The sequence below is a fragment of the Rhinolophus ferrumequinum genome, chromosome 3 (assembly GCF_004115265.2).
Source record: "Rhinolophus ferrumequinum isolate MPI-CBG mRhiFer1 chromosome 3, mRhiFer1_v1.p, whole genome shotgun sequence".
NCBI classification, from domain to species: Eukaryota; Metazoa; Chordata; class Mammalia; order Chiroptera; family Rhinolophidae; genus Rhinolophus; species Rhinolophus ferrumequinum.
In genome coordinates, this window is record NC_046286.1 from 34944496 (window position 1) to 34957232 (window position 12737).

A 12737-nucleotide genomic window follows, 5' to 3' on the forward strand; every position below is an offset into this window, starting at 1 on the left:
AATGGTTAGTAAAATTATATAGGTTTCAAGTGTACAGTTCTATAATACGTCATCTATATGTCACATTGTGTGCTCATCACCTAGAGTCAGTTCTCCTTCCATCACCATATATAGAGGGTGCCAAAAAAATGTATACACAGGAAAGGAAAACAATTGTATTAAGATTGTAATACTCAATATATACTGATAACAAAAGATGAGTACAAGTCACATTTGCTTTCTGCAATTACAAGAGGTGCTCAAAAGTTGTTACTATCAACATAATTTTAATACAGTTTTTTCCTTAAAATGTCTATACATTTTTTTTGGCACCCTCTGTATTTGATGATATGGCTATTTAAAAAAAAATCCTTGTTTTATTAATACTATCACAGAATATCTTTGATTTGCATTTTTAAATGTTGTCAAACTACTGTTTCCTGAAGAACTAGTTTATGCCAAGTACTTCCAAATTCTGTTTACGATAGTAACTGTCACTATCCTTGCTTCATAATTGTTGTAATTGGCTTGGGGCTTAGGAAGCTAAATCTGCTTCACATTTAAATCAAAATTAAAAATATTTGTGTCCGAGAATACTTTAAATTATGTCTGGATTTTCAAGTTCTTTGTACTATCATGTGGTATAACTCTTTTAAAATACGATGTTCTGGTATTCTAGTTATGCATTTATTTAAACTTTAACAAGATACAACAATATTAGGTTTTGAGGACTTTCTTTTGCATGAATGAATTTGTTATTGAGGTTGCCAACCAGGATTCCACTAACTCTGCTGTTTTCATTTGTAAGGGTGGTGTACTTGAAGATGGATTTGTTTTATTCTTTTTAATTTGGAATATGCTATATTTTACCATTCACTGTTGCGTTGAGTTGATCCAGACGAAGGGCTGTTTCTGTGTTCAACTAATGGATTCAGGAAGCAGAAGCTACTGTTAGATTTATAGAGTGCAAAGCAAAATTGACTTTCACATCTGGCTGAGCACTTCACAATAGAGATGGAAGCAACTCAGGAAACGCATTTAAAAAAGGCTTTCTGGAAATTAAATGGTTTACCAAAGATTGCCTCTCCTTCACATGAAGAGACTTTCTCATCATGAGAGGGAATAAAATTAATGCATAGAATTCAAAGCAGCAGAGATGAGATTTGACTCAAGAAGGTAATGTTGGTACTAAGGATTAAAAAAAAAAATACTGTACTCTTATTTTAAATTTTCCCTCCAGAAAAAAATTTTTGAGAGCCACGAGCCCATTTGTGTCCTAGTATGTTTGGTTTAATAAGCCCCTCTAGTTAATATTGAAACATGCAGCAATGGGCCATGGCGATTGCAGTTTCAAATAACATTTAAAGATGTTCAAAAGCTGTGTGCGATGTCTCCTGGGCATGCAGTTAATGGGCCAGTCCAGATTTCTGGAATAAAGTATTTTCTTAATCTTCTAAAAATCTTTGGACAGGAAACTGCTACTTCCACTTATTATCAGATTTTTCCTGGGGTGTAAGATGGTTAGAGGCTGGGTAAAGTATGTATTAGGCATTGTTTTGTGGTATTGTAGTTAAAAGTCTTCCCATTTTGGAGACATAATTTCAAGGATCACCCTTTATTATGGACATTCCTAGTTATGTTTAATTTTAAAAATTTGTAGTAAAAGCATGTTTTTATTATAACTCTTTTAAGTTGGATTGCCAGTGTATGCTATTGAAAGTACTATTTTCATTGCATTAGTTTGAAAATATCGGTTGAAAATCTAAAAAAACCCCATTTATTATTTTTCAGGTATACATATGGGAAGCCAGTGAAAGGAGATGTAACACTTACATTTTTACCTTTATCTTTTTGGGGTATGAAGAAAAATATTACAAAAAAATTTAAGGTAACTTTTACAGATATCTTATAACTTGTAATGGGGAAAACCACAGTGTTCTTTTTCTAGAAAGAAGATTTGTACTAACTTAACACAAAATTGAGTGTAATAAAATCAAGAGCTTTTTGGCATTTTTGCCATTTATTGTGATTAAAATAGAAGCAGAGCCATTGTATTGTTTGATATGACTTAGTTTGAGTTTTATTTCTAAAACTTGAATTGCTAAAGTGAAGAATAAAATTGAAATTTTTTAACAAAACAGATAAATGGATCTGCAAACTTCTCTTTTAATGATGAAGAGATGAAAAAGGTAATGGATTTTTCAGATCGTCTTTCTGAACACATGTCTCTGTCTTCCCCTGGGCCGGTAGAAATTTTAGCCACAGTGACAGAATCACTTACAGGTTTGTAGACTTTGAAGTGAAGGTAAAGCTATTTATACAGTGCTGCTCTATCATCTTTTATTATAACTAGCACGTTGATTTGGGAACATCATTGCCTTTGTAAAGATGCTATGGAATGCTGAAATTGTCCTGATGATTAATTAGCCTAGCTTGCAGAATGTTTTCATAATGAAGGGGAAACTTATTTTCTATGAAAGTCTGTATTTCAACTGTATGTGGTAGATATTTGTAACTTTTTTCATTTTGATTCTTTCTTTTCAGCCTGAAAACTACAAGGAAAGGCTTACCTTTTTAGCTGACTAACCATCTTTTTCTTTTTTGTTTTTTGTTAATCACTTAGCATCTTCTGAAATCACACCTGCTCGTAGACAGTTTTCTCTTTTAATAATAAAGGTTAATTACTTGGATCATTCTGTTGCTATTGTCAATAGTTTTCACCAAATCCCTGAAAGAGCAAAAGACTCTTCTGCCAGTGGCCTTAGTCTGCTGGTGCCCGTGCCATTGATGGGGATGGCAGTAATGGTGCTTAGGAGGACATAAAGGACATAATGGTCACAGAAGCTGATGTGGGAATGTGCCTTCTGTGTCCTGATATTTTAACCCCTTGGGGAATTAGCTCAGATGGAGAAATTTTGTGGATAGAATCTGTTGGTGAACTATAACTTCGGTTTTCTAAATGATGCCATTTCAAAAACAGGTATCTCAAGAAATGCAAGTTCCAATGTGTTTTTTAAGCAACATGATTACATCATTGACTTTTTTGATTATGCTACTGTCTTGAAGCCATCTCTCAACTTCACAGCCACTGTAAGTTGCCATATTTATTAATGATCTAGAAGCATTAAGTTCAATTTAATGAAACAGTATGAAAAGTAATATTTTCAGTGCTTTTTAAAAAATTTAAGCCAAAGGTACATAAATCCCTTTTCCATTTAGATATATGAGGTATATAGAATTATTGCCAAATAATCTTTATCTAATGTTTCTAAAAAAGTAGTTTCCAACAAAAATACTTTCCTCAAATATATTGAATAAGCAATTTAACTTAGATTTTGATTGCTACATTGAAGCTTTTTTAAAGTAATTGAAGGAATTAGATGGTAGTAACATTTTTTAAATTTTTGTTTGATTTTTATAATGCTAATTTTAGTTCTTGCAAAGATGTAGCATTAAAAAATTATCAACTAATCTACTGACTTTTTTGTGTGAGAATATTGAACTAACACGTATTGTGTGAATTTTGACAATGTGCAAGGCATGGTGATAAATTGGGCTTAAGAGGTGAGAAGGACTCAGGCCCTACCCTGGATTCACAGTTTTTGTGATAGTGACAAGAAAATATATACACAACTGTAATTCAAGGCAGGATAAGATCAGTGTCATGAATAAATTTCTATAGGGATTTAAAATAGAGGTTGGCCAACTTTTTAGGCAAAGGGCTAGATAATAAATATTTTTAGCATTGTGGGCCATGTGGTCTCTGTCACAACTTGTCTCTGCCATGGTAGCATGAAAGCCACCACAGCCATTTTGTATCCAAGAGAGGGTGGCTATGTTCCAATAAAACTTTATTTACAAAAAGACTGGGTTTGGCCGTCCTGTCTGCCATAGTTTGTTGACCTCTGGTTTAAAGAAAGGAGACGTCACTTGTTGAATGAATGAAGAGAAATTTTAGATAGTTCCTGATTTCAATGATCTTATACTTTAAACAGTTTGAAAAGGTAACAAAATAAAAACAAAAATCAAAACCCAGAAAACACGAGGTTGCAAATAGTAACTTCCAAATGAATAGAGGGAAACAAGGAGAGTTCAGGAGGAAGAGTTGGCTTTGGGATAGAGATAAGGGTCATTAAAGGGATGCTTTATGGAAGGGGAATATTTAAGCTATTTGTTAAAAGATCAGTAGGATTTTAAATGTTTGGGTGCGGGGTTGGGAGTTGGGGAGTTAGATGAGCTGAGACACAAGGTGAGAGCTCTCTCTGGCTGGCAAGTTATGGATGCATTCAGGTGACTTAACTGGAGTAATTGCAGTAGAGAGCTTGAGTCCAGGAGTGGTCAGAGAGAAAAGAGGAGGCAAAGTTTGGGGAGTTGTAGAGGATCCTAAATGGCTCACATAGGTTGTTGAACTTTATACTCCAGGCCATGATGAGACTAGGAGCCTTGTGAACGTGGGAGGGGTGTGGTGAAAGCAGTATTCCAGGAAGACTGATCAGGGCTGTGTGCAAAACGATCATAGCAGCTTGGGTGTAAGGTGACCAGGAGCCTCGTGGTGGTAGATGTGGGATGTAAGAGAGAAGGACAACATTTGGTGTACATTGAGGTTGGGATGTGGGAAGAGACAAGGAAAATTCAAAGATGTTAATTCTGGCAGAATTGTGATGTTAGAAAAAATAGGAAAGGCAAGATGGTTGCTCAGTTTTAGATGTACTGAACTCGAGATGACAGGGATATACAAGTAGAAATTTCCTGCAGGGGATTGGAGGTTTTGAATATGAGCTCCAGAGCAAGATGTGGATGGCAGTAAGAGTGCTGAGCCCTTTGAGGAAGACAGAAGAACAGATAATTGATCTTTTGGCCTTGACAAATCCTTTATTTTTGGAGAGGGAAAAGGAACCAAGAAGGACACTGAGAGGGTGCAGAAAGAAGAGTATGAAGGGAAGCTAGTTTGTTGCGGAAGGCAAGAGAAGCCATAATATCAAGAAGGCAGTGGTCAGCGGTGTTGGATGCCTCTGAGAGAGACACCACGTAATCTGCAAGTTATTGTGCTACTAATAATTGTTGAGAGTTCAGTTTTATGGGAAAAACACAGATTGAAACTGGATTCAACTAAACTTAAATCCTTTGCTTCTCTTGTTACCTATTTTATAAATGTTGTGTTTTGACAATTAGGTAAAAATAACCCGTTCTGATGGCAATCAACTGACTCTTGAAGAAAGAAGAAATAATGTAGTCATAACGGTGACACAGAGAAACTCTACTGAGTATGGGATCAGATGGAACAGTAGAAATCAGGATATAGAAGCTATCCAGATCATAAATTATACTGTCCCACAAAACGGGGTCTTTAAGATTGACTTTCCAATCTCGGACAATACCAGCATGCTACAATTAAAGGTACCATCTGTTTCCCAGCATTATGTTACTGCAACAACATCATTAAAATTGTAATCTTGTGGTAGGGACTCAACCTGTAGGAGGCCACAATGCACAGGAAATGGACATGTGTTTCTATTTTTAAAAATGGGGGCAGTGTTAAAAGTAATTTAATGACAGTGACTGAGGGTTAGACTGAATGCTTCCTTGTAAATTCATTTTTGAAGAGCACAGTAAAATACAACAACCTGAAGATATGTTGGAGAAGCTCCCCAAACTCCCAGCCTAGGTTGATTTTTAATCATTTGAAATTGTATTTTGGCAGGAGCTGAAATGAAAGAGCAATATATAGTTTTTACACTTATACTCCTTTGCTGAGCTCTTTCCCAGAGCGGTTCATCTAAGACTCCCCAACCTTCCTGTTACCTTTCCTTTGGTGACTTGGCTCTGCCTCATGTGTGGCCTCTGAGTTTTACTCTGACTGTTGGTGGATCAAATGGACTGATATTTCTTGATGGTAAATGAGCCCTGTGTTGTGAGGAGAAGGAAAGGAATCTTTTTTTATTTCATTCTCTTTCTCACAGTGTTTCCTGATAATATACCTACCTTTGTTTCCGAAATAAATTAGGACTATGCTTTTTTTTCCTCTTAGATCATGATGATGAAGTCCCTCTTCTGTGTTTTAAAGCTATCAGTTTCTTTATATAGGATAAGCTATAAAACAATGAAGATCCAGTGTCTGGGGAATGTATTTTTTCCAGCTTGAAAAAAAGTAAAAGTGCACTTGCTTTTCAGCAATTGTTCAGCAGGTAGCATCTTTTCTCAAGTTGTTGCTAAAGATGAAAATTTACAGCTCCCTTTTCTTTCGTTGTAGGCCTCTTTTCTTAATAGTGTGAATAGCATGGCAGTTCATGATATATTTATGTCTCCTAGTAAAACATACATCCAACTAAAAGCAAGAGATGGAAATATAAAGGTAATGCTTACAATCACTTGATAATTACAATAGAATTATGCTCGTTTGCCATCAATATGTGTATATTAATTAAGATGTCTTTTCTAGGTGGGATCACCTTTTGAGTTGGTGGTAAATGGCAACAAGCAGATGAAGGAGTTAAGCTACCTGGTAATCTGTTATAGAATCTAAATTTATGATCTGTTACAGAATCACCTTAACTGATGTCTACCTTACGTCTGGACTCAACTTACTAATTTTTAAAATTCAGCCTCGTACTTTTTTAGCCTTTCCTTTTTATACTGCAATCAAAATATCTTGTTTTCTTTCTTTACCTGTATTTGCATTTCCAATTAAAGATGGATAATTCAGTGCTGAATTATGTTTAAAATTTAAACTTTAAAATTTAAATTTCTATTAGATAAACCATATACCTTCATTGTAGAAAATTATAAAATATAAGAAAAACAAAAAGTAAAATAAAAATTGTTACCCACGGCCTTTTAATTTTGCTAATCCAACTCTTCCAGTGGTGCTCTGTATTCCTTCCACTCAAAAATTGATTGTTTTAATTAAAAAATTCTTTATTTATTATAAATTAAAAAAATTATAGTTGGCATACATTGTTATTTTAGTTTCAGGTGTGCAACATAGTGATCAGACATTTATATACCTTACGAAGTTGATGACCATGGTAAATCTAGTACCCATCTGGCATCATACAGAGTTATTACAATATTATTGATTTATTCCCTCTGCTCTACTTTACATCTCCGTGACTAATTTTATGACCGGCAGTTTGTAATTCTTAACCCCTTTCACCTTTTTCACCCATTCTTCCAACCTCCCTCCCTTCTGGCAGCCATCAGTTTGTTCTCTGTATCTACAATTTTGTTTCTGTTTTGTTATGTTTGCTCATTTATTTTGTTTTTTCTTAGATTCCACATACAAGTGAAATCATATTGGCTTTGTCTTTGTCTGACTTATTTCACTTAGCATAATGCCCTCTAGGTCCATCCATGTTGACACTAATGGCAAGATTTCATTCTTTTTATGGCTGAGTAATATTCCATTGTATATATGTACCACGTTTTCTTGATCCGTTTGTCTATCGATGGGCACATAGGTTATTTCCATATCTTGGCTATTGTAAATAATGCTGAAAAAAATAGTCTTGATGGTGAAGCTACTGTTGCTTTATGTTATCTTTTTCTGTTTCCCAGCCTGTATTCTCTGTGTTGGTCAGGGGAGTTTTCTGGCATTCAGAAAGACTTTGATGTTGATTTAAGTCAAATTTGTGTGTAAATAGTTAAAGTTATGGTAAATGTAGCTGCAGTTGAAATTCTTACTCACTTTAGCATGAAATAAAACTCGTCTACTATTCTTTTCAGGTAGTATCCAGGGGACAGTTGGTGGCTGTAGGCAAGCAAAATTCAACCACCTTTTCTTTAACACCAGAAAATTCTTGGGCTCCAAAAGCCTGTATAATTGTGTATTATATTGAAGATGATGGGGAAATTATAAATGATGTTCTAAAAATTCCTGTTCAGCTTGTTTTTAAAAATAAGGTAAGATTACAGTAATGTTTAAAACTTCATATTAATGAAGTCTGAGAAATGTAACATTTCTTTAGAAAAGTATCACTAAACCAAATTGGTTAGAAATTTATAGGTATTCATTTCTAGAACTATAGTTAAACCTCTTCATATTTAGTTACTATGTACTCGTGTGTATTTTTAAATATGCGACTATTGCACATGTGCAAGTTATAATTCTTGGCTTTCAGATTTTAAGTCAAATCCATGAAGCTATTTCAGCATTTCTCAAATGGTGGAGCCAGTGTTGCTCTGGCGTGGAATTCCAGTGGCAATATCAAATGTGTGTGGTGTTGATATTGGTGTGAGAGTTAAATCAAAGGTGTTGGAGGGAGTGAGGCTGTCTGCAGTGATATGTGGAAACAGAGCCAGGCTTTGGTTCATTCATCAGCTTGGAAACTAACCCAGGACAAATTTGCATTAAGCTTGGCTACTTTGCACATGGAGATCTGTGGAGTCTGGTCTCCAAACACGACCCGTGATTTTTATAGCTTAAGGTGTATAGTTTGCATAGGAAACCCCCTCAGACCCCACTCTGAAAAGTAACCTGATTGCAAGATTGCCAAGTGGAGTTGAATCTTCTCATGCATATTGAAATGAGCCATTTTTCTCATGAAAACCTGCTGTCTTCCCTGGGTCTGCGAGATCCTGCTGGCTGGGATGGGGAAAAAGGGAAGAGAAAAGGTAGAGAAGTGGAAGATAATTTAGATTTATGCCACTGCGAGAAGTTCCATCATTTGCAAACACTGTGGTAGTAAGATTTTTTTTTTAAATTCCTTTCCCTAGAGAAGGTTTATGTATGGGTTTAGAATGATCCCTGAGACAAGACAAATGTAGAATTTTTGCTAGGTTTTGAGTCATTGATCTGTTATTGGTAAGACATATAAATAATGCTTTAACAATTAGTGAAATAAATCAATCCTGTTTTTCTCCCTTTCTTAGATAAACCTGTTTTGGAGTAAAGCTAATGCTAAACCATCTGAGAAAGTGTCTCTTAGGATCTCAGTGACACAGCCCGACTCCGTAGTTGGGATTCTAGCTGTTGACAAAAGTGTGAATCTGATGAATAATACCTCAAACGATATTACAATGGAAAATGTGAGTTTAGCTATTTTTCCTTACAAAAATACATGTTAAAAGGGAAAGAAAGAAACTATTGCATTATTTCATGTAGGTAAGGGAAATTTCATTAGTTCCTCTTCAAGTATAAGTCAGTAATCAGTAAAGCTTCCAAGTAAAAAGGGGTCTGCATTCTAGTCATTATGTTGGAAAGAGGTTTATGTGGTCAAGTGTCTTTGTTGTTTTACATGAGAAATGCTGCCTGGAGTTTTCCCTTATTTTCATACTATATTTTAATGTAAGACTTTTCAGGATATACTAGGAAATTGACTTGCCCATTTCTGGATGACATTGGAGAAGAGAGCTTTTGATAGTTTTGAAGTACTTTTTATTTTGGCTACACATAATGGTTATAAATAATTACAGTCCCCATTGAATCAGGAATTTGCAATATATTGAGGGAATGAAATCATATTAATCTGCAGAAAATTTACAAACTAAGAAGTATATGAATATGTAGAGTTACAGAAACTAATCCCCTATTCATTAATCATTTCACTTGTATTTTTAAGTTCTTGATATATCCACCTTCAGTTTAAATCTAGATTGTATAATCTATGTCTATTAATGAAGTGCAGTGATTAACATAATGTCAGGAAGAAAGATGTATGTTTAGGCTAACTTACAAGTATGGTAATTCTTGTTCTAATTAGGACTAATTTATGCTTTTTTATTTTATATTTTAAAATTTAGACTATTCTCGTTTTATTTCTTTTTATTCTCCTTTCCATGGGCTAGATCAGATTTTTTCTGCTGGTTTTGAAAGTTATACATTTATTTTTGCTCCCGATGAAGAGACAGGTCAAGAGTTAACAGGAGCGAGTTGCTAACTCACAAACTTGCTCCTGTTAACTCTTTACCTGTCACATCATATGATAGATGCCCTTAACTCATGAACCATACTCATATTTATTTATTCTTATTGATTTCTTAAGGTTATCAATATTTGTATCTTCATTTAATAAGACAAGCGTTTTAGTGTGTTCTCATATTCTTGCATATCTTTTTGTCTCTTACCCTTTCCCTACCTCCTTTCCCAATCCTGATTAGATCATGTTGCTATTGTATAGAATTTTAGTTCTGTATTATTGATTGCCCTTACAATCTATGCCTTTCCTTCATTTTTTAGTTCTGGAAGTTCAGTCCATTATTTATTCATATGTTGCTTCTTCTACATTTTAATTTTTTTTATTTTTTGGGACTCATTATGTAGAGATTGGCACTTCTACTTCCTTTCTCCATATCTCTTAGCCTTTTGTTTTATGTTTTCTATCTCTTTGTTTTTTCTGTGGTTCTTTGGAAGAGTTACTCAATTGATTTGGAAGAGTTACCCAAATGATCAGTCTACTTGCTGATCATTTGTCAGCTATATTTATCCAACTTTGATCTCTTATACTGGATTTTTAAATGTCAGTGATTATATTTTTAATATCTATTATTTTCCTTTGGTTCTTTTCTTCTTGTTTTATATTGTTAATATTTTACCATATCTCCTTATGTATATTTACTGTTTATTTTAAATTCTTAAGGTATTTTTTCACTATTCTGCTTCACATGCTATATGTCTAGTTGGATGTCTTTTACGGAAGTTATGCTTTTTGGATGTCTAGTTGATTTGTAGCTACTCTAATAATGTCTGTTGGGGAAGAATGAACACTCCGTTCCAAGCTGTTTAAGTCTTGTGAATTTAAAGGGAGGGGAGGAATCGAGCTCTAGGGGTTAGAGAATTACGCTTGATTCTCCCTGTGTTTAAGCTCCTTAGTCAGTGTTTAAACTCTTAGGAAAAGCAGCACTAGGAAAAAGTATCTTGAGATTATGATCCACCACCCTGAGGGTTTGGAGGAGAAGGGGGGGAAGACTGAATGTATGAGGGCCATGCATCTGCCCACATGTTTTCCTCACTTTCTCACACCAGAAAGGCAGAGGTGCTGACGTGGTGTTATCTTCCTGACACCTGTACAGGCAGTTTGGGCTTCTGCTGACACTGCTGATTTGGGGAATAGTGAAGGATATCTTGAATTGTTGTGTTGGGAGAGAGTGAATGGCTGAAAGCTGCTACAGGCAGCAGTCAGATAACAGGCTGGAGGAAAGGTTGATTTTCTGTCTAGATGATCTATCCATTGATGTTGATGGGGTGTTAAAGTCCCCAACTATGACTGTATTACGGTTGATCTCTCACTTTATGTCTGTCAATATTTGCTTTATATATTTGGGTGCTCCTACACTGTGTATGTATTATACATGTTTACAAGAGTTTTATCCTCTTGTTGGATTGATCCCTTTTCATTATGAAATGTCCTTTGTCTCTTACTACAGGCCTTGTGTTAAAGTCTATTTTGTCTGATATAAGTATTGCTACCCCAGCTTTTTTTTTTTTTGTTTCCATCTGCATGAAATATCTTTTTCCATCCCTTTACTTTCTGTCTGTGTGTGTCTTTCGATCTGAAGTGGGTCTCTTATAGGAAGCATATGTATGGATCTTTTTTTCCCCCCATCCATCCAGCCACCTTGTATCTTTTGATTGGAGCATTTAGTCCATTTACATTTAAAGTAATTATTGGTAGGTATGTAGTTATTGCCATTTTATTGTTTTCCGATTGTTTTTTAGTTCTTCCCTGTTTCTTTATTCTCTTGCTTACTTCTCTTGTATGTTGATGACTTTCTCTAAAGTCATGTTTGGATTTCTTTCTCTTTATTTCTTGTATATCATTTGTAGATTTTTAAAAAGTAAAAATTTTATTAGTACAATTCAATGGCATTAGTTGCATTCATAATGTTGTTCAGTCATCACCACTTCTATTTCCAGAAACTTTTTATCACTCCAAACAGAGACTCTGTAACCATTAAGTAATAACTCCCCATTTCTGCCTTCCTCCAGTCCTTGGTAACCTTTAATTACTTCTGTGTTTATGAATTTGCCTGTTCTAGCTACTTCATGTAAGTGGAATCATATAATATTTGTCCTTTTGTGTCTGCCTTATTTCACTTAGCATAGTGTGTTTTTCTTTTTTTAATATTTTAAATTTATTTTTTATTTATTTTTATTTTTTTATTAGTTTCAGGTGCACAAGACAAAGTAATACTTAGACGTTTATCATTTATATCCCTCACACTGTGTCAACCCCCCTCCCCCCATCCACTATCCCTCTGACATCGCACACAGCCATTACATTTCCACTGTCTCTATTCCTAATGCTGTACTCCGCTTCTTGTAAGTATATATATACATATATATACATATATATATATATATAAAATCATAGTTGGCATTCATTATCATTCAGCTTCAGGTGCACAGCGCAGTGATCAGGCATCCACATCATCCCCGAGGTGGTCTCCCAAATGGGACACGTGTCCATCGGACACCCCACAAAATCTCCACAACATTATTGATTACGTTCCCCAAATTAATTTTCAAGACCCCGTGGCCATCTTGTGGTTACCGACTATTTTCTAATCCCCTCACCTTCCCCCTTATCCCCACCCCCCCGCCCATCTAGCAACCCTCAGTTTTTCCTCTATGTCTCCAAAACTGTTTCTGATTAGTTCATTCACTTACTCTTTTCTTTAGATTTCGAGCATAGTGTTTTTAAGGTTCCTATATACTGTGGCTTGTATTAGAACTTTATCTCTTTTTATGGCTGAATAATAGTGCATTGTATGTATGTACCACATTTTGTTTATCCATTTTTCTGTTGCTGGATGCTTAGGTA

General features: G+C 35.0%; 1 protein-coding gene across 1 annotated transcript in view; it reads left to right on the forward strand.

Annotated features, from left to right (window-relative positions):
* CD109 (CD109 molecule) overlaps positions 1–12737 on the forward strand; it is a 109838-nt gene that overhangs the window by 60076 nt on the left and 37025 nt on the right. The window contains exons 9-16 of the mRNA XM_033103133.1: positions 1771–1867; positions 2121–2262; positions 2960–3069; positions 5152–5376; positions 6230–6331; positions 6419–6481; positions 7702–7878; positions 8848–9003. Coding sequence (XP_032959024.1) covers positions 1771–1867; positions 2121–2262; positions 2960–3069; positions 5152–5376; positions 6230–6331; positions 6419–6481; positions 7702–7878; positions 8848–9003 — 1072 coding nt within the window. The remainder of the gene's footprint in view (positions 1–1770; positions 1868–2120; positions 2263–2959; positions 3070–5151; positions 5377–6229; positions 6332–6418; positions 6482–7701; positions 7879–8847; positions 9004–12737) is intronic.